The 23376-nt window shown below is 46.5% G+C and overlaps 1 protein-coding gene across 3 annotated transcripts in view; it reads right to left on the reverse strand.

The window, feature by feature from the left end:
- The window catches only part of LOC146829237 (sodium- and chloride-dependent neutral and basic amino acid transporter B(0+)-like), a 561372-nt gene that overhangs the window by 68810 nt on the left and 469186 nt on the right, over positions 1–23376 (reverse strand). For all 3 annotated transcript variants that reach the window (XM_085607862.1, XM_085607864.1, XM_085607865.1), the window contains 2 exons: positions 15981–16090; positions 12747–12914 (listed from right to left, as the gene is read on the reverse strand). In XM_085607862.1, the coding sequence (XP_085463988.1) occupies positions 12747–12914; positions 15981–16090 (278 nt within the window). The remainder of the gene's footprint in view (positions 1–12746; positions 12915–15980; positions 16091–23376) is intronic.

Consider the following 23376-nt stretch of genomic DNA (forward strand, 5'->3'; position numbering starts at 1 on the left):
CTGGGGATGTCATAAACATATTTTGATAAAGTGTTATTACACTGTTTTTTTAAATGAATTAAATAACGTGTTTGTACACTTTTTGCATTCCTTTGTAACTAATAGTATGATAAAAGTATCATAACACGTTATTATTTAATAATTATTATAGCAATTACCATGCTTTTACGTGTATATATTGCCGCTTATCACTCTGAAGGTGCCTTTACATTGTTGCTCCATCACATTATACGTGGAAATTACACAGTTGGTAATTTTGTGTGCTACTTAGAACAATGCTATAAAAGTTACTTTACTTTAATCATAGCATAAACAATCTCTACCTAATGCAAAAACTACAATACTTGGCCCAAGTTTGGATAAGCACTTACTTGCTAAAACCATTTGGGAATTAGTAACATGTTATTAACATTATTAACAGCGCCACGAAACCAGAAAAAAACAGTAGCAAGCACCTGGCTTCTCACTCCTGATCGACTGGTATAATCTTCTTGGCGCACTGAATGGCTGACGCCGCGCAGCTCCAGGGTGGCGCAGAGCTCTTTCATCCCTGTCCGTCCACAGCCTGATGTATGGCACCGACCCACTGTTGCCAACGGATGTCAGACATATTTGTTTCCGGCGCCTTTTAATAATGAATGCGAATAACTGAGACAAAAGAGGGACCCCGGGCTGAGCGCGTGCACGAGGAGCACGACCGGAGGAAGACCTCTGCCAAGCACTTTGCCGCCCTGGCCGGTCTGATGGTCCCTGTGCTCTGAAAGTGGCGTAATTGGTGAGCCCTTTACTGCGCCTCACATGTACACTCCCTTGGCAGTGCTGGGAATCCCTGCACTTTGAGAGAGGGACTTAACGTCCCCTGCCCTCTTCTGCACCTCACGCAGGGCCGTTTCCAGGTTATTTTGCCGCCCTCCCCCTTTTGCCGCCCTAGGCGGCCTCCTAGTCCTGCCTAATGGTAGAAACGGCCCTGCTCTTCTGGGCCTGCCTAATAAAATAACATATCCTCTACGTTCAGTTTGAGGTAAAGTGATTGATTGCACTAGCTCTATGCACTGCTAAACAAGCCATTAGAGTCCTTTTGGGGAAGGAGGAAGTCCCAGTATGCCAAGGTTGGCTCATGCAAATGTGGGATCTTTTGGGGATGGAAAACATTACGACAAACTAGGAGGGGAGGGAGGCTTACTTTGGAAAAATGTGGGCATCCTGCATAAAATTAGTCTCCGATGAATTCAGGAAGCTCATGTGCCTGAAATACTTACGGATTCTGAGCCTAACTCAGGCTCCTCGAACGGATCGATAAATGTCCCGTCTCTTGGATTTGCGCGAGGGTGGTAGCACCTTTACTGACCATGGACCTCTCTACCCTGCCACCTTTTGGAGCCGCTTGAAGTACATTGAATGCAACTGTCTTTTGATTAACTGTGAACTGGAGTACGGGGGATGGGATGGAGTTCAGTTTAAGTTCTGGGTATTGATCCTTAAAACACCTCACGTGCTAAACTTTGCGCCCCAATGGCCACTCGATGTAGGTGGATGTTTGTGTAGCTAAGTAAACAATTTCAATAAAATAGAGTTAAACCTTAGAAGGCCTTTCTGATCTGCTAATAACTTTAGATTTTCTTTGGCAAATCTGCTTCAGATATATGGCACAATATTAGAGTTTTAATATTCACCTATCAAAATATCATTTCCGTGATATCAACTACCAACATATATGAGCCCTCAGATTTCTCCATAGTCTGCCACTTACAATGGACTTCTTGAGCTGAGGGACAAGGTCAACAGCTCTTTTAACCACCCTCCCTGGTTTACCTTTGCATGTGAAAGTACCAGCAAGGGATTCTTTCTGGGGATTCCATTGTTAGCAGGGGATGTGATTTCACAAAGATGGCAGGTAGTCATACGAATTACCAGACCACCAGGCCTAGGGAATTTCTTAGGATTCTCTTGTACATTGTGCATTTACAGCAATTCATGGTTCATCCTGTGGCTTTCCTCTCATCTTGGGGTGCTGGAGTCCTTGAAAAGGTGTGTACTACTCACCATGAATGTTAGAAATGGGATCTCTGGTTGGCTAAGGCTTGTGCCAAAGCCAGGCAGAGACCACCACTCTAGTCAGGGCAAGAGAATTACACGCCAAAGATAACCCCTGCTCACCCCCTTGGTAGCTTGGCACGAGCAGTCAGGCTTATCCCGGAGGCCATGTGTAAAGCGTTTGAGCACGCACACAGCAACAACATACCAGGCACACCACAAAAGGAACTCCACACAAGGTTATATCACTCCGGTTTTATTAAGTATAAATTCACGAGGTGGGCATACCCGCCAATTGATTAGAAAAAATGCAGGGTGGGCACCCGCAAAACAACATCAATGCATGGTGGGCTCCCGCGGTGCTCAGCCTCATGGGGGAATCCCTACGCTGGGGATTCCCTCTCCAAAGATGGCAGCCCAGCGCTGCACAGCTCAGGCTCTCCAACTTCTTGGGGCAAACAAAGACATGAAGCACAGCGCTCACGAAGCGCTAGAAACCCTGAAGTCCATGGCACAGATGCTGCAGATTCCTGGAGATCAAGGGGTGTGGCGGGGCCCAGGGAGGCTAGCAGGGAGGTAAGCCCCCATGTCGGTTTCTCCTGGGCCCCAGCAGCAGTACGCCCCCAAGTCAGGAACAAGAACTGAACAACATCATGAGGTTAAAGCCCCTATATGTATATCAACATTTCCTCTGTCTTTAGTGCAGGGCATGGGGGAACCAGATGCAACTGGTTCAGGGGGGATTTGGAGCACTTTGTTTTGCAAGCTACTCCTCCCCTTTGTCAGGTGGGGGCTAGGTGAGTAGACACGCCACAGGGGGCAGAGCCAGCATTCACTAGGGCAGGCACCATCCTATTCAGAGTCAGGGGATTACCCCTCACACTACTCCAACCCCAGATGTCCTATTCAGCCCAGCGCTGGCTCACCCTGCCCCTCCTGGAGCCACACACACCTCCCAGCGGGAAACAACCTTTACAACGCAACTATTACATCGCACTACACTTACAACGCAGGCATTACAACGGAACATCCTTTACAACGCATGACACTACAACGCATACCATTACAACGCATACCATTACAACGCATGACACTACATCGCATGTCACTACAACGCAGGCATTACAACGCATACCATTACAATGCATACCATTGGAGTTAGAATAGTAATTTTTAACCCCTACACTATCCAACACTTACCCTACTGTTGCACCCCCTGGAGTTAGAATAGTAATTTTTACCCCTATACTATCCAATACTTACCTTAAATGCAATGTAACAGTATGCGTTGTAATGGTATGCGTTGTAAAGTTAGTATGCGATGTAATGGAATGCGTTGTAAAGGTAGTTTTTTCAAATGCGTTGTAGTGTCATGTGATGTAATGGAATGCGTTGTAGTGGATGTTGCGATGTAAAAATTGTGTTGTAAGTGCATGGGTTGTAAAAGTATGTGTTGTAACGTCATACATCCCTCCCAGCCCCTGTCACTCACAAGCCAGACATGCAATTCACATAAGGCAGGCAGACACATTGCACACAGAAATGCCAACTTCTAAAAGTGGCATTTCTCCCCCAGTCATCATAAATCTGCACACACCATTGCGCAGCATTTATTCTCACAAATTCATACATACCAGACTTGACCACACTGCACCTCTCATAACAGGAATTACCACTGACACACACTGATCAGGGAATCCCCAATGCATTCCAATGGGAGGGCATGCCAACCCTACTAATGTAACACAGAGAGCGCACGCGCTTTACACTGGACCACAGTGCTAAAGTGCCCAGAGGCCTAAAACCACCAACATCATGTCAGAGCTAAGACAAAAAGTTTAGGGGTGAACCTGCCAAAAAGGGCCAAGTTCAACAATGAACAAGTACCATCAGACAAAAAAAGAGAACATCAGCCTGCTTACATGCTTATGATAATGCCTGACAAAGTCCCTACATTTTCTGGCCAGGTTTTGCTCATCCCTGGAATTAAGGGGTAACATTGTCACCAGCTATGTCATGGAAGGAGTAAAGACCTAGGGGCATATTCTCAAGGAGCTATCGCGGCGTTAACGGCACTTTATCGCAGCCAAATTTGTGATAAATTTATCTCCCCATTCACAAGCTGGTGTTAACAGCCCACAGCACCAGTTCAACCGCGATAGCAGCCGCAAAAAACATCGCCACAGAAGACCTCCGCAACTATCGCTAATGAGATGCAGAGTAGGCGTTACTGTGCCAAAATCCATGACAACACCACTCCACAACATTCAGAACGACCAGACAGAACTGCGATAAGAATACAAAACAGGTGACAAGGCGCGTTAGCAGCAGGAAAATAACACCTGCTCTGACCTGGTGCAAAGTCGGACCACAGCCTGCACCACAAAGGGGAGCACAGCCCACAGCCACATCGGAAGGGCAACAGATGCCATGGATCCACTGGTCATGCGGCCTGCACACCCAAGAGGGCCACAACATCCACCGTCACCACACCAGGGCCCCAACCCCCACCCGGTACACCCCCCGGACCACCACAGAGGCAGCGCAGACAAAGACAGTGGACCCCAGGAAACGCACCAGCCTCACAGACCCAACACCTGACAATGTAATTGCCCACCACAGGCCCAAAAGGACAACCAGCCTACGCATCTTGACCAACAATGCCCAACAGGCCGACTGAACCAACACAGTGGACAACCAACATCCCACCCCACACAAAGCTGCTGGCTGTGCTGCACCTGTTGGCCTCTGGTACCCCAACCAACACCCACCAGAGTCGGAGGAGTCACACAGCGAGCCACATCCAAGTCCCTCACACCTGTCCTGGACATCACCACAGCCTGGTACCCCAGTCCCTATACGTCCAACACACTGCGCAGGATCCGCTGGACACCAAGCAGGGACCATACATCATAGCTGGATGCACTCACGTATTGGGGGCAATCCACAGCACACATGTCATACCTGTGCCCCCTGCCGACACAGCACATAATCACCGCAACAGAAAGTACACATCTCACATCAATGTGCAGGCAACAATCGAACACCGTGGAACCTCCACCAATGTCGCCACCAAATACCCAGCCAATGTGCATGATTCCTCCATCCACCGACAGTCCATCAGCAACCTGTGTTCCCAGGATGGCACCAAGGGAAATGCACAGCCCCTAGCTAAGTTCCAAATGAACACCCCATCACCTCAACTCCGCAACCATGCAACTCACAACCCTGGCAATGCACACGTCACAAATTCACAACCAACATGCAAAACAACATGTCCCCCTACCAGACACGACAGAACAACTCACAATGGTAACCTGGGCAAGCCCTGCACATGAGCCATCAAATGCATGGCACCTCAGCCACACTCTAGCCTAATGTGGGGAGAGGTGGCAACCAGGCATGTGTGAAGTAGGCTGGAGAACCATGATTGGGAAAGTATACAATGCCAAGTGTGGCGGAGATGTGCTGGACAGACCGCAGTATGCAGAACACTCCCATATCCATGGCAAAATACACCTCTGGTGTATGGAGTGTAGTGGACAGTGGACACAACCATGTCACCCCAGCCAGTGGGGGAGTTTACGGAAATGTTGCCTGTTACATGCCCCCCGTAAGCGTGCGTGGAGTGGGATGGCCTGGCATACGCCAGGCCAGCGTAGGGGTGTGAATAAAAAGCACGAAGCCCTGGGCGTGGTCCTCTTCTGGAAAGCCCAATGTCTCTGCAAGGGTGGTGCCTCTCACCACACCACGAGGCCGACGCCATCCACGTGAGCGGAGTTGCCTGCGATCCTGTGTGCCTGCCGTACCCCGGCCCGCTGGACCCCGAACCAGTCAGGCCCGCCCCTGCCCAGCCAAGCCACACTGATTAGCTGCCGACACGCCGTGTGTCACGGAGGGGCCACCACGTGCAGGCGCATACTCCAAGCCCAAGTGGCGCAGCCCTGGCAACCTCTCAGACCATCGCTGGACCCCGACGCTGGCCATATTACTCCATCCTCATTCACATACTACACCGGCGTCATCTTCGGCACAGTAGGTCCCATATGTGAAACTGTGTCCTGAGTCCTGAATGGCAGTGACCCCAAAGCCGGGGCAGTGGCCACAGCACCAGACCCCACCGATCAGTGAGGCATAGTTCCATATGGGCATCTTGCGAAACATGGTGCCACTAACCCTGCTCAACGACAGCCGGCAAAACGTGGTGCCACTAACCCTGTTCACTGCCAGCCGGCGACACGTGGTGCCATTAACCCTGTTCAATGCCAGCCGGCAACACGTGGTGCCACTAACCCTGTTCAATGCCAGCCGGCGACACGTGGTGCCACTAACCCTGTTCAACGCCAGCCGGTGACACGTGGATGAGGGACCAGGACTACCCTTCAGACCAATAGGTCCCACACCCAGCACCTAGTTGCGAATCACAAAAGAGTCCACACCAGTGGTCGCACGGAGAGGAGTAAGAGGAAGATGCCGCTCAGTTCGGACAAAAGCCGGGTCACAGTCACGGACTTGACTGAACACTATCAACAACTGACCTGGTGCCATCAACCCTGTTCATCGCAAGTCCGCGTCCCATGGTGCCACTGAACCTGAATTACACAGGCCGGTGGGGCCATCCAACCTATGTCGGCGACACTCGGTGAATGACCCATGCTGACCGCTGCCGCAGGCCTACACTGCGGTCCATTAGGTCACACATGTGGAACTGTGTCTTGGGAAAGATGTGGAGGACTCCACACCATTGGACATGCCTCATCGCAGAAGGCATCCCCTAACACCAGTGGTGCCACTAATTATGTGCGCAATGAGTCATGGGCACCACCTGGTTGGACCGTGGTGGCATCAGAGCCCATGGCCTGGTGGTTTTCTGCCCCTTCTTCTGGCTGGACCGGACTTGGTGTCCGACATGTGTCTGTTCCATTCATCTCCACCATGGTGACTGTATCAGCGTGGGCCTGCCCTCTGCATCCTGCCCTGGGGGTACACCTTCCATTGTCCATCGATACACTCCGCGACAAGGCCCCTTGTCATCTCGTGAACCTGCTCTGCACCCGTGACCCTGCCCCAATGCACCGCAAGTCAGCTGCACGTGGCGGCAGGCCCATGCAGGACGCAGTGCATCCGGGGCTACTAACTCAGTGCAGCACAAATCATGGGGCCTCTATGGTTGAATGGTTGTGTCCTTTACGATGTACACTGTTGTTGGTTTCTGACTGCACCAGGCAGCCCTTGCCGGCTGGTGTGCACACACCCCACACACATCCAACACAGGTGTCACCCGGTAAGAGTGCCTGATAATAGATGTGGCTGTGCGCACGTGCCCGAAGCCATTTTCTCCATCTGAGCAAGTGTGTCCGTGTTTTCATTGTGTCAGCATGATGGACACGGGCCCTGCAACATCACAGTGTGCTGTCTTCTGCGGACGTTGCCATGTCACCTCAGCGTTGGCAGTGACATGTAGCCCGGCACCTGCCCCCCTGCATGCACAGGCTGCGTGTGCTGGTTCGGCAGGGGGGCAGGGCATGGTCCGGACCTGGGCCGGTGCATGAAGTACGGTAAGAGTGTCTCTGTTTTGGGATGTTGTAGCCACGAGGGCATGATGTTGCAATGTGGCATGTACCAGGAAGGTGGGCCTGCAGGGATAGGGACAAGTAGGAGCGCGAGGATGCTCGGGTTCTTGGCACATGCATGCCAGGTGTCATGTGTATCAGTCTTGCGGATGGATAAGTCTGTTGCCTGGCCTCATTTGCAGCGGGATCCCAGCCAGCCATGGGCTGAACACCTGTGTCCACCCTGTCCGGACCACTGACCTACACCCAAGTGGGCGCACACCTTCAAAGGCCAGTGTCGCGGTATTGTTGGCATGGCGCTGGACATGCGCGGACAGACATTAGAATGGTGTCTTGTAAGAGTGCACATGATGCAACCTTGCAGCGCACACAAGTGTGTGTGTCCATGGCAGGGAGGAGCAGCTGTGTGGCAACATTACTCACAGTGAGTCCGCTCTTGCGTAGTCGTGCTGGGTATATCATCCATGAATCCCAGGGTCGCAGGCGTCCCACCACACCCACGACCAGACTCTGTACGTCTCCGGTATGCATGCAGCTGTTGAAGTTACCTTAGGGTTGAAAGGTCCATTGTCTGTACTATCAGGTGGTAGCACATCTGCAGCTACAAGCAGGAACTTGCATGTGCCCAGCACCCCCTGACAGATACGATAGCATTTGCTTGCGACTCACACACTGCGCACTGCCGGATGTGAGACCAACATGCACACATCGCACACGCAGTGGTCCTTGGTCATAGTTGGCATGCTTGAAATGGCCTTCACGCGTACTCCCACCGCACCCAAGGCCTGCACCCTTTGCACACAGACACTGCTCATTGCACTGAGCTGTGCCATTTCATCCACCGGACTGTCTCAGAGGAAGCCAGTGCCGCTTCAAACAGAGCCACTGATGCAATGGCAGACCATCCCAGACAGATGCTCGACTACAGTCATGTGGAGCTGTACCGTGCACGTCTGCTGTATGTACTGGGGGCACTGCCGTTGGCTGTGCTGCGGATCAGTTACCGGCTGAGCTTCCGCCTTGCGCACGTCACCTGCATGCAGCCTGTGTTGCATTGTCGCTTGTGCATATTTGAGAGGTCCACGGATGTCTGCCTCTCCAATGTAACAGTAGCTGACCTGGATTACAACGTGTGTGTGCGCCCCTTGTTGGCTTTCAACCAGGAGTGTCACCAGGATGACCGCTTATGGCATGCATGGATGTTTGGCATGCAGGCTGGAAACTGGACCTGGGAGATTGCATGAGTCGTAGTGTGCAGGGAGCACAATGAGCCACTACCCGATTGGGCTTTGGTGCACATTGGGTCCAGTGGTTGGAGTCAGGACATCTGTCTGGGTCAACTGATGGATTATGTCGGTGACATGTCAGATGTGGGAGACGACGATCGCTCATTGGAGATGTTGGCCGATGCAGCTGCACTCGCGTTCATGGACGAGTGACAAGGTACCTGCAGCCACAACTGGATGTGAGCCATTGCACGTGTCCCGACACATGGTTGCATGTTGTGGATATGGTCACATGTCCCAAGATGACAGTGGACATGGCTGCATTGGCCAGGACTCATGTTCCAGGCGTGGACAGCCAACGCGGGTTGACACTGACTTGTGTTGGTGAGGGACTCCCCCGAGGTGGACATGGGCGCTTTCCTTTGTTCCTCATTCAGACATACTGCTGCATTTGTCTGCATATCATGGCACTTCTCTTGGCTGTACTGACTTTCACTTGTTGATTAAGTTTCCGCACTTTCAATTGTCTCCAACTGTGTTGTGTCTTGATTTGTATGCCAATGTGTGTGTCACGGACTCTCTGGCTCCCTGCCATATGTGCATTGCTACCCCATCAGGACTGTGTGTTTGTACTTGTGCTCTTATCATGTCCCTGTTTCGTGCTTTGCCAGTTGCGTATAGCCGTTTGCTGGCCACAGGCGGGTGCACTTGTGTCCTGTGTTTGGTTGTGCACAAGTTAGTGTTTGTACCACCTTGTGTTGGATGTTGGGGTGCTCTGCTTCCTATGTGTGTGTGCTGCATTGTGTGTGAGATGTCCCTTCAGCTCTGATTTGGCTCAGCCTTCTCCCTTTCAGGCGTTGTTGTCTTCACTTCTGTGCTTGTTCAGTGGTGTGACATTTCTGGGTTGTGTGACTTGTGCTCCTGGTTGGTGTTGTTACTCTTGGGCATGGTTTGTCTGCAGTTGTGCTGTGCTTGGTTGTGCATGTGTGCCATTGTGCCCATCTCCTCCAGTCCCTGCTGGTTCCTCTCCCTGTTGCTATTGTGTCTGTTGTATGATGCAGTTTGTGGTCCCCGAGTCCTGCCACCATCTCCAGACTGATGTGGTGGACACCATTTCCTCCATGTCATCCAGCTCCTGGTGTGGCGCTGGACTCCCACCTCTGGTGTGCATTGCTGCCTTCTAGTTGTTGGCGTGTTTCTGCTTGTTTCTGCCTTTCGCATCATTGCTGGAGTTCTGGTTTTCTGCCATTGTCCTCCTCCACTCTCAGGCTGCATTCATCTTGTCCAAGATGGCCTGCCATGTACAATGTTTTGTTGCCAATGGTGAAGTTGTCTGCTGCCTCGGGTTGCCTCCATTGTGTTTGGCTGTCGTTTTCTGTTAGGTCTGTCTTTCTTTTTCAGGCTTTTGTTGTGCCTATTCCTTCCTGCAGTGTGTTCTGCAGTGCTGGCGGTGCTTATCCCTGCTTTTCTCATCGCGAATGGGCTCATTGCACGTTTTCTGGTGTTGTGGATTGTGTTTTTATCTCCGTCAGGGTGGTTGTCTCGCTGATATTGGCCGCGTTTTCAGTGAACTATCGCATGCTACCGCTGTGTTGTGAATTCCACGTTAACACCGGGTTATTTTCCCACGATGGGCTGCGATGTGTAAAGTTGCGTTAGCATTTTATGATGATGTTTATCACACGTTCTTGTGAATATACCCCCTGATGTCTCCATGCTAGTATAAGTTGAGGCCTTAATGTCTTTCTATGCCCAGCTGGAAACCGAACCTCAAGGATTGCTTACCACTCTAAATAAAAAGAACTAATGATGTCTTTTAGTAACCAAATTGTAGGGAGAGCATAAAGTAAAATGATTTATAATGTATTTACCAATGGTGCCCTAGAAGCATTCGCAATGTATTTCACTTATCATAGCACAGTGCGTAGCATTTGTAATTAATGGTAAGGTCACTCCAATGTCACACTTATGCCCTAAAGGCAAAAGCCCTAACTTACGATAAATCCACACAACGCAGTGCTGCAACCAAAGTTGCTGCATTGCATTACCTTAAAGGGAGCGAGCAGAACAGAGCTGTATCTACTAAGATACGGTGGTGCTTTCCTCTCTCCCTACACTGTTGCACTTTAGACTTGCACGAACCAACACACACACCCTAAACCACAGTGCAAGGGTGAATGTGTTGTATGACGAATAGGTTTTGTACTGGGCGGGGACTCCTCCAGCGCAAAAACTAACCTTTTACACTTTTCCTGCTTTATGTGTGTGCTGTACAATTCAACCCACATACAAAGTAGGAAAAGTGAGGAGAAATGAAAACATTGTTCCTCATTACGCCTGCCTGGAGGAGGACTAATATTTCCATGCAAATGCCTGTCAATGAATGTTTGTAGATCGGGATTAGCGTCCGAACTCATGAGTGTTTACTTAGGAATGCACATGTACCACCCACGGAATGCCTCATTAACGCAAGGCAACGTAAGGCAGCGCATAGGGCAACTTTGTATTACTTTGGGAAACTACCCAGTGCACAGTTGTCATAACATTTTGTGTTGGGTTAGCGATACGAACGTAACACAAACCCAGCACAAAACATTTGTAAATTGGGCCTTCATCCCCAGACTGCTACTTGACCAGACTTTGCCAGTAAAACTGCTGGTTGTACAATGGATAGCTCTTCCTCTAACATGCTGGGCCTGGTGCAAAGAAACCCCTTCAACCTCCAGGAGACAGGGGAAAATAGCCCATGGGAGACTGCACTTATATAGCACCAAGACGGGGCACATATTTGCATTCCTTATCAACACCAATGCTGACATGTTCTTTTCTAGCATGAATTGGGTGCTCCCAAGAATTGCTGCTAGTACACTGGCTGCATATACATTTTACAACCACTGTATGCCACCTGCACCCTTTATCTTGTGATCTTATGCACCACCGCACAGAAATATTTAAAAAAATGTTTAATAATTTCTCCCTCACATAACTGCTGCCTTTATAATGAAAATGGGATCTCTGTTTGCACATGCAGTGCCCAACATAAAGTAAGCTTCTAAATATCGGATCCACAAAAAAAGGTGATTCTCTGCATTCTTCTTGTACAGGCATGCCTGATTAACCAAAAAGAGGCTGCTCAAGACAGGCCAGGGTCTGCCCTGCTTTTTTCCCAGTACCTGTTCATGCGTTTGTGGGAAGTAAACTGTCCTAGACAGGCCAATTTGCATAATGTCCCCTTTGTGAGTGCACACAAAAGTGCCAAGAATACCCATAGCCCAGCTCTCTTCCATCCTCTCCGAGTACTGCTGGCCCAGTTCCCTTGGGTTTTTCTTGCTGGGTTCTGACAGCTTCTCTCTCTATGACACGGCCAGACAGTGGCTGCCTGGTATCCATCCTTTGAGTAACATTCCCTCAGGACTCAGTTTGCAAGTATTCATGCGTAGCAGAATTTATTTGCTGCGATTGTGTGGAAAAGTCAAATCTCCGCTCCATAGACATTTGAAGTGATGGAGGAAGGTACATTATGTTGCTATTTGAGAGCACTTTTAAGTGCCTTGCACCTCAACCTCAGATTTTGAGACTACCTTGTTTAGCAACATTTGATCTCGCTAAGGATGCAGAGGCTACTTTATAGGAATCTGGTCTATGCCAATAGTTCTGACAGGGTCATTCTGCTTAGACTATATATGTTTGCTACATATGACTGTTTGATCAATATTACATGACCCCTCAGACGTGTCTGTAAAATTAGCTTTTGTTCTTAAATTGTTGTCCTCAATTTTGATCCTTTGCCCTAAATGCTTACAGCCACTGCTTAGAATTTGCTTTCTTGCCCGGTGAACTCCCTACATCTGATTTGTGCATATTACACTTTGCACATTATACTACGGTATCTTACCAGTGATACTGAACATACCTGCCATAGGGATCCTTCACTCTTAACAATTTCAATGACAGCAAAAATGGGAATCCACATAATGCAGAAAAGTATCATAAGCCAGCCAAGTGCCACAGCCCAGGGAGGGTACTCATATGTACTATACTTTGGTGTAGAAAATGTCACCAACGACCAGATTAAAATGACCTGCCAATAAAAAAAGATATTGATAGGTTAATATTCATGACTTTGTATTGCACTATAATAAACATTATACCGAAAAAGTTCTTGAAACTGACATATTCATGTTTTACTCAAGATTATATTTAAATGTTACATATTATATAATCATTCTAGTTTGTCATTTCATACAACAAGCTTAATACAGAAAAAAATATTTGTACAAGCAGATTTAAAGCACTGTAAAAGAGACATTTTAAATAGGTGAAAATCTGATGGTAGCAATTAGATCGGTTTCGATGAACTTCTAAATAAAGGCTTCCATAATTTTTGATTTTGCTTGTTTTGAGCGTCCAATTTTCTACGATTTCATTTTTTCTTTCACTCTGTCCTCCATGGTAAGCAAAAGAACGATGGATTTAAGCCAGATCTGTTGACCGGATGTGAATGTTGTGATTAGTTCTGCATTCCGTCTATCATTTGTGTGTCTTTTGCTTTCTCGCCGTAGGTGCGCCAGGTATACCCATACGTAGGTACCGGGCTCACTGTGCCACTGGATTCAAGCTACCCTAGCTGATGAGGGGTAAAATCCCGAAACTGGTCTTAGGAAGCTTGTTTCCAGTCCAGAGAGGACCTGGCTTGGCAGTTGGGTCTGGACTGTTCCCATGAGGCACAGGGTCAAGACTGATTTGCATAAGGCTGGGTCTAAACTGGGGTGGGATGGTGAGCAAAAGAACAATAGATTTAACCGAGATCTGTTGACTGGGGGTGAATGTTTTGATTTGTTCTGCATTCCGTCCATCATTTGTGTGTCTTTTGCTCCAATAGATGGCAGAACAATCATATATTTTAACCATTTAGAAACTCTTCTAGCTTATATTATTCATTGACAATTTAAACTATATTTAGTGTTGGTAGATGCCTGTTCCACTTGCGTGAAATGCTTCATTTTATTGACCAGAATTTCTTTTAATTGCTGTGTTAGTGGATGCCACTGTGGCATTATTGTTCTTACTGGTTTGGCAGGCTGTGTACGGGATGTACGAATGGTCGCAACTGAATACTGTGATGTCCCACATTTGGGCTCTATCATTGTTACTTTGGCCACTTATTTTTTATATTTTACGTTTTCCATAAACCTACAATATCGTGCAATTCTTTATCAGTATCTAGCTTGGTCTCTTCCAGTACACAATGAAATCAGACATTTGCAAAGCATATGTTCTCTATGGACTAGCACAGTTTGTCAATCTCACGCATCTATGGTGGTCATTTAGACATTGACGGAGTGGGAGCACCACCTTGAGTCAGCCGTGCCCAGGCCTGCCAAACGTGTAGTCCCTCTGCCCAACTTGGAGGTGGGAGAACAGCAGGGTTTGTGAAGGGGGAGCTTCCACTATGCCATTGGTGGCATCTGACTTTAGGCAGATCCACCAGGGGATAGGCCGTCTTGGACTCCAATGACCAGGGGCAGGCGGGCGGCTTCAAGGTCTAAGTGACCAATAAACATTTTACTTTGGTCATTAATATTGAAGAAATCAGTCCCACTCATGCACAGCATTTCTATGTATGTAACAGCTAGATGGCTATTTAATAAGCTAAAAGACATTTAAACCGTACTCAAACTATAAACAAATCTAAACATGCTTAAACAACAAGCTAAGAAGCGGTGTTGATAATACTGAGAAACCTCTCTCAGACAGAAAGTGAGGAACTGGGAACTCTTCGCAGATATGGAAGTAGGGTAAATACTATGAGAGAAGGTACAAGAGGAGAAAGGAGTATAGGAAACAGACTGAGAATTAGAGGAACACGCAGAATAACACTGAAATGCAGAAGAGGGAGTGAGAGTACAGAATGTAAAAAAGGGCATAAGTAGGTAGTTAGAACACACCAGTAGAGACCATATAGAGAGAGAAAGCACAAAAGGCACATAGATGAGGGGTCACTGAGTCAAGTTCAAAAGTGATGACTTGAAATACTTCAATTAGTCTGAAACAGTGGGAAATACTTTAGGTAATTTCCATCCCGTTGTCCTTGTAACTAGACTATACCATTACTGGTATGAAGCTACCATTTGCAAATCAAGCTTTGCCACATCACAAAGGGGTAGTCTGGTGCAAATTGCGAAGCCAAATTCCATGTCTATTGGCACAGAAGCATTTCCAGCCCTGTAATGGCCTAGTTTGGTCTCCTCTGTGGAGTACAATTTGAAATACTATGGCATAGAGAGCTGCATTGTATGTAAAGAACCCACTGTGACATGGAGACTCCAAATTCCCATCCTTTGTGCGCAGCAGTGATCCTACATTTTGCAGCCGCCATGTTTTTTGAAAAATTATGCCTCTTATGTTCACAAACATTTCAAGCAGACAAGAACAAATAAAATGGATGGGTCTAGTCCTCCTCAGCCTACCAGATATAATGACCAGAGACAGGCAAGAAGGTTTCAGTAGTGACTTTCTTTACCGAAACCCACAAAAAGAGAAATGCTGCTACCAGTCACTGCCTGTGCTGAGAGGGTGAGGGAAGCTATGCACTTGAGACTACACGGCACAAACTCGAAGGACGTATCCCTCCATCTCAGGGCCCATACAACAGTGTGTCTGGTGCTTACCAAATTTGAAATTTGGTTAGTTCCTCTGTATCAAAGGCCTGGATAGGGATAGGATAGGGAGACTTGCTTTGGCGGAAATATGGTGCAGAGGGTCCAGCTCCACAGGTTGTTGGGAACTTTCATACTTACACATGTACTCCGGCCAATGCTTGTACAGTCCCTCATTCTCACACAACCCTACAAATACTGGCACCCATACGCACAGTGCCAGGAGTATACAGGCACCAATACAGATCTCTTTCTAGGCGGTATTTACATTTCAATTCTGGTACAAATCATTCTATGCAATAAATTGATTTAGTGAGGTGTGCAACAGATAACAAGCGTACTGATCCTAGGTCACGTGATGCACTGCCTGACCATAATTTTTTTAGTAAAACCAGAACTTTTGTTATATCAGGGCACCTATGAACACATCAGATCTTGACAAAGAATCACAAGGGGTATTAATAGAGAATTGCTACAACAATACTTACAGCCAGAAGCAAAGGAGATATGAAGAACCAGCATGCTCTCCAGTACAGCCAGAATATCCAATGCTTCTTTCCAAGCATCATCTCTATGTCTTCGATGAATGTGTTTGCTCCTGTTTAAAATAAAGCCCAGTAAGTAAGCGTTAAGCACCTTCCTCCTTTGGCACTATGACCAACAATTTTGAACATTTAATACTGCAATATGTTTGAATAGTTAAGAGTTTATATGTTAAAGTGTGGAAGAGAATTGAGGCCTGGCTCCAGTGTTTTGTCTAGCCTACATCTGCTTCCCTTGCTTTCCCCATTGATTCCTCTTCTCTGATTTCACAATACCAGCTTTGCCTTCCCTAAAATGCAAGGCGTTGAGAAACGCATGATAAAGGATAGGTCACATCTTTATTCAGCTGATGTTACTTAATTTGATGACATTTCATATTAAGTATCTGAAATGTCTACTTAATTTTGGAACACTTGAGTAATATACTCTTAAATTGAATATGTATGAAGCTGAAATAAGAATTCATAAGAGGACATGTGATAGAGTTAAACCGTAATATTTTCATCTTACTCGTATTTTACCCAATAGTATGTTAGCATTTATATGGCTAATACATTATATTTGCATATTGTGTGTAGACGTATTTAGTAAATACAGATGTTGAGTTAGCTAGGTTGGCGTCTGTGCCACCATTTTAGCTCTCAAGGAGACCATTTGCTTTTACAATCGAAACTGTTAATTGCTCATTTACGAGAAATGGTCTTTGGTAAGTTTCGTTTCTCCAATGCTGAAACTTGCTCATTAACGCATGCCTTTCCTGTTACATGGAGGCCTTCTCCCACCTGTCTAGAAGGGAGGATAGGTCAGACGACCTTGGATAGTAGATAGCTTGTACCAGGCTGTGGAATCGAAACTTATGCTCTGTGCACTTATTGTATTACGACAGCTACCAGTATTTTTCCATAACAGGCGGGTCTTTGTGGGCTCCGCAGCCTACATAATGTAACTTTACACTTGTTAGAGTCAGTCCCTTGTCAGCGATCATAGGAGGCTGGTCAGACTGGACTCCACTGCAGTGTATCTTGTGAATAAACTAGTTTGCTTGCATTCGCTACTGCGTCCTTAACTCTTCATTTCTGGCAGGCAAGAGGAAGTCAAGAGTGACCAGGGTGTCCCTAGTTGGGCAACTTCCTTTACATGAAGAGCATTTGAGCAAGAGTGAGCTTGGGCACATTTTGAATTAGGTGTTGATTGGGATAATTATTATAACGGATACATATAATAAGGCTATAAAGAATTACAACTTACACTGGTTTGATTTAGTACCGTTTATATTGAAGTTAATTATAAGAAACAAATAAAATGTGTTATATACTACAAACAACAAATGCATATTTATTAAAAACTAATGATATGAAATAGAAGTCGTAACAATGATATGTTTTTCTCATATTTTAACCTTGAGTAATAGAGGTAACTCATGAAACACGTGCCAGCTGCTTGGAAAGACTGCCTGAGGAAGGGATCCCATCTCTGAAGATTATGTCACAACGTGCTAAGGTTTACGATCAATGAATGGAACTTTTACGATCACAAAGACTAAGGGGGTCATTACGATAGCAGTTGGACGAGCGTCTGACCACCATTGTTGCGGGTTTGGGACCGGCTGACAAGTAGTCAGTGGTGCCACCCACCAGATTAGGTTGCGGCCGCCATATGGGTAGTTGGAAACAGACCTTTTTCAATTGCAGCTTTTGCTGCGGCCCGGTAAAAAGCTGCAGCACAAGCCACAATTGAAAAAGGGATGTTTTTAAACATCCATGCACCGTGTGCCAGGCACCATGTGGTGCCCTGCACACGGTGCATGGAAATTTGGGGAGGCACCACATGTACCCCCCTGGCCATATAGCGGAGGTCGAGGTGGTAGCGGGGTCCCTGCTAGGGGACCATAAAGTCCCTTTCAAGCTGCCTGTTCATGGCAGTGGGCCGCCATGAACAGGCAGTCAGAAAGGAATATCCTAATCCCTACGGCGGTGCCTGCACAGGTACTGCCCCCATTGTAGGGATTCGAAATCTGACAGCGCCCCTGACGGGATCTTTGATCCTGTTGGAGGCGGCGCTCCTAACCCCCCCTCTGCGGTCCAACCAGCTCCATTGTAATGTAGCAGTTGGACCAATGTACAAGATGGTGGGCAGACCGCTACCTACGACCTGTCGGTGGCAGTCCGCACCCATCGCATTGAGGGCCTAAATAAGGATTACATGAACTCAACTTGGGACAGTTTTATAACTTGTGGAGCTGTATGTTATAATTATAGATCACAGGTACAGAACAGATGGCAGCAATGCAAGCTTCCTCCCTAAACACAAAACAGATACAACAACAGCAACAGCACATGGCTTCCTGTGTGTGGAAAATAAATGTTTGCCACTTCTTTCTATGTGCTCTCTTGTCACAATATTACGTTAGCTTACAAATAAATATTCTTTCAACTTGCAAAGGCTGAAATGGTTAGCATTGCCAGTGCTTGCTAGTCCTCTTTTCAGGACACAACAGAATCCAATGCAAATCACCAAATAAGTTAAATAAGTAAAAGTAATGGCAAGCCTAAAGTGTTAGAATGAGTGAGAGTCATAGAACTTATTTAGTAAACTATAGTTCAAATTTGGCATTACTCATGTAATCACACGTCCAAATAGTTGCCTCAGTTTTTAGGACTTAAAAGACACAAACAGTTGGGACCTGGATATGGCTCAGTTGTTTTATGCTTGGGCTCTCTGCACATTGGTACCTTTGTAGGTAAACTAATGATGACGTATGGGTCATGAAGCAATTTTGCATGGTTTGTGGTCTTGTGATGTGACTGCCTCTGGATCTTGGTTTTGGGCTTTCTCTGTGGCTGTGTTTTGAGTGTGTGTGTGTGTGTGTAGTTGTGTGTTTGTGTGTGTGTGCGTGCATGTGTTTGTAAGGACATCTCATGCCACCTTTCTCTAGTTAGCCTTCAACCCCACATTACTTTGGTCTTCCACCAGCTGACTGTTTCCTGACAGTCTGCTGGACTCCTGAAATTCAATAGACAGGCCCAGCAGAAACAGGTTGCAGGTAAAAAAGTTGCCACATAATGTGCCTATTATTTTTCAGTTAGTGACAGATACCTCTGTATTTCTTCACTTATGAACAATGCAGTATAATTGGATAAAATGACTTGAACAGCGTTAGTTCAACTCAAGTAGCTTGATGGTATATACTCCAAACTAAACCAAATCAACCTGAAGACTTGGTGATTACTGAACAGTATTCACTAACTAGCGTAAGCTCATTGCAGTCAACAAGAGCTTCATTTAATCTTTATGCGCATAGGTTTTGAAAATTCTGCCCTCTAACTTTGAGAGTTTCAACATCACCATAACCTTTCTGACCTTGCAGGCACACTGCAAGACATGTGCAGATGGTGACCACTATTGTCAACTCAACTTCCTTGGAGGTAGTCCTGCTGTTTAGGTCTCGCCTAGCGTTGCAGCGCGAATGCGCTGCCATTGCTTTGCGAGGCATGCAGTATACACTATAGTGTGGAAGCTTTGTGGAAGCTCCGCCCACTTTCCGGCCAATCTTCTTCATTGGCTCAGGTTCTAAATGCTGCCTTCCGATTGGTTTTAAGCTTGTTAGTCCCTCCCCATAACAGCCATGTCAGTCATTTGTGTTCTTCCACGGCTACTGGCCCCTTTACAGTACAGACTACTTTCTTCTTCTTAGGTCTCGCCTAGCATTGCAGCGCAAATGAGCTGCCAACGCTTTGTGAGGCATGCAGTATACACTATAGTGTGGAAGCTTTGTGGAAGCTTCGCCCACTCTCCGGCCCATCTTCTTCATTGGCTTAGGTTCTAAATGCTGCCTTCCGATTTGTTTTAAGTTTGTTAGTCCCTCCCCATAACAGCCATGTCAGTCATTTGCGTCCTTCCACGGCTACTGGGCCCTTCACAGCACAGACTACTTTCTTCCTGTGCCCCCCTCCTGCAGTCCGATGCCATCTCGCCGCCGCCCCCCTCATGCCTCGTCGCCCGCACGCATTGCTATTTGCAATGCAATAGGTCTCACATAAATGCGAGTCCTATTGCATTGCCAATGCTTGTTGGTATTACTCTAATCTGTTTCACGCAGTGCTTTAGGGTCACAACTTTATATAACTTACCCTGTAGATGAGTCAATATCCACGGTACAGCAATTAGACGAAAGAAAATGTATGCTCTCCGACTTTCCCTTATTCGCCGCGCCAACGTCAGTGCTGACAGAGCCCACAAGAGGGCAGCAGAGCTCCAAACAAAATGACTTTGCAGCAATTTATTTTCAAGACAATCAAACTGTTCATCTCAAAACTATCAATTCAATGTACGCTGCAGAATATGAATATTCTCTATTTCCAGACATGTGGGCTAAGTAAAATTCAGCAATCCAACACACTTAAGAACTTATTTTAGACATTTTCAATTGTGCGCCCCAGGGAGTATTGTCCTCTTGTATCCGATCACGATATTGCTTCAAGAGGAAAGGTTTATCCATTCATTAAAAAGAGCGGCTTAAGTGTTTTTTACACTGGAAAATAAACATCCGGGATTTAATTTTAAAAAAATCTGAAATTTAAGTACTCGAACATTCCTTGCTGAGTACAAATGTGTCCCCTACCTCTCCTGGCCCGACCACTCTCCTGTATGTGACAATCTCTTGGGGTTCCCAGACATTTCCCAGGTCACAGCGCGGGCAAGAAAATTTACTCTGCAGGAGGAAGAGAGGCTCTGCTGCAGGGTGAACCGTGCACAGCTTGTTCTAAATCCCACGGCATAGCAAATATGCATTAAGTATGTTTTGAAAATGACTTTAAATGTTTCTCTTTGCTACAGAGTACATACAGTTCTCTTAGTTGATTGACTCATTCAAGTAAGTGAATTGTGAAGCTGTGGTGAGCCAGACCCCTGCACTGCTCACTTCACTGGTGTTACATTTTGAAATAATACAGCCTGCTGTGACCGCTGTGTGCATCTCCCAGTCTTTCCTGAGTCTTGCCCAGCACCATGCTGTCATGAGACTGTTAACTGCGCCAGCCGGAGTCCGTGAGTCAGCTGACTCTAATTAATGTACGCTATAGGCCCTGAGGCAGCTGGGCACTGTGTTAGGGCCTCTCACACCCTGTTAGGTGCTTCTGCAGTATAAACGCAAGTCCTTGCTCCTTTTAGAGTTAATTCTTAGCAGAGCCATGTGACCTGCTTTCTAGCTGTCTGCTTTTTTTCTTTCTTTCCTAGTGGTGACATCTGAGGCTAATATTAGTAGTTACCTCACAAGTCTTACTTTCCTGCTTACAGCATTCGCTTATGAATAAGGTGGCCCCTGCAGTGACAGCTTTATCGACTTAGTTCACCCCACTCCAAGTGAAAAACCTTTTCCCATCACATTCATTTTTTGCATGGCCTCGTCTTGGACAACAAACACCACCTGGTAAAAGGGATTTGTTTTATTCTCCTTGTTTTACCATGCTCCTTTTCTTTTCTTTTTGTCTAATTGGCATTGCTTCTGCCTTTTTATTCTTATTAGTCAATACATTTTGCCAACCAAAATTCACAAGTTTAATATATGATCAGCATTGTACAAGAAAAGCAATAAAATAGCAATAGAATAAAACACATACTTCCTCTCACTTTTATGAAATATTTATGTAAACACGACTCTCTGTCAAGAACAGAAACATGGGCATGGTCTTCAATGCTATGTCATGTGAAGTGATGCTCGCCCTCTTTCATATCTGCCCAGGTTTCAGATTGCTATGTATGATATTTTGATAATTGTGTTGTTATTATGACTCAGCCACCTCATGAATTTGCAGCAGTTTTTAGATCTTAGAGTTTCTCGTTGCTCAAATGGGTCAGATTTCTGATATTTATGTTTCCCTCATCTTTTATTAGTTGATTTTGCTGGCGAGAAAAGTGGCACTCATAGTGGTTCTAATGGCACTCATAATTACACAGAAATTATGAAAATGTCACACATAGCAATCTAAAACCTAGGCAGCTATGCTCTTGGGTACTTTCGGCGTTTCCTGCCTCGTGCTTCAGCTGCTCGGTGTTTCTCCCACTGGGACAATGGAGCAGTAAACCCCCAGCCCTGCAGCGCACAAGGAACTTCACTTCCATTACAGTCCATTAAAGAAGCAAGTTGGTCAGAGCACGAGCTCGAAGCACTTTCACACGCGGGGTGCGGGAGCCTGCGAGGGGAATGTGAATAGGAAACCACTGCGCCACAGTGGGATGAGTGCGGTGTACATCGTCGAAGGAAAAGTATTTTTCAGATGCGTCAGTGCTTAATTTGTCAAATAATGAGTATTGTGCCCAAAGCTCTGCTCGGAAGCCCTAATAAATAAATGTCGGCGGGCCGAATACCAGGGCTCTCTAGAATTGAAACCACCCCAGGTCTTTTTAATCCAGTACCTGGCACCCTTGGCTCGTTTATTCCTCTTGCTGTTTCCTGCTGTCTCCCTTTGTGACGGTACTTAAGTCTTTCTCATTCACCTTCTTTCCCCTTTGTGTGTTTAGGTCGAGCATTTAAGACCTCTTGTATTTACTTTAGTATATACTTATCATATACTTATATGTGTATGTACTATGTGGGCTCTGGAGATCAGTCCTAGGACTTGTCTGCTTCCGCTTAAGGACTTTTTTTCCCTGTTCAACTGCCTCTATTTGTCTCGATAGAAAATGACCAGCAGAGGTCAGTAAAATACCAGAATCACTTTAGCATGCTCTAGATTCCAGTCCATAGAAATTGTCTTCCACCAGCACCGGTAGTCAAAACAACTTTGGGGAAATCTTGTATTTTCAGTGATATGACCATCGAAGGCCCTGATTTAATATTAAAAACAGAGCTTTGGACTATAACATTTCCTGCTGAAAGGCAATATTTCTCTCCATGTGTTCCCATACCTGGCGTGTCACGCAGTTTGGTGCTTACTCTCCCTCCATTTTAAAGAACAGTAGATGTTCAGCACCCAGGCTAATGTGCTGCATAGCTAAATACATTTAGGTTCCCAAAGGCGAGACCGCTTGCATTGCAAATGCTTGTTTTCTTTTACTCTTACCTGCTTCTACTGTGGATCAGCCCTAATTTGCATAAGCACTGCTATGGGGACCCCCCCTTAGGTGTGTTGGAACACAGCAGTAAGTGAAGATGCCTGAGAATGGCCTAGTTGCTGCCTGCTGTGCCTACTCAGTGACCGATCGGACCATACCCTCTGGTGCATGGGAGCCACATGGTCAATATTAGGATATTAAACATAATTTTTCACCAGTGCAGCCACTGCAGTATTGAAGTACTTTAGGGAGATTGCCTCTACATGAGTAGTTGCTGACTGTTCTTGC

This window comes from Triturus cristatus, chromosome 5_2 (genome assembly GCF_964204655.1).
Source record: "Triturus cristatus chromosome 5_2, aTriCri1.1, whole genome shotgun sequence".
NCBI lineage: Eukaryota > Metazoa > Chordata > Amphibia > Caudata > Salamandridae > Triturus > Triturus cristatus.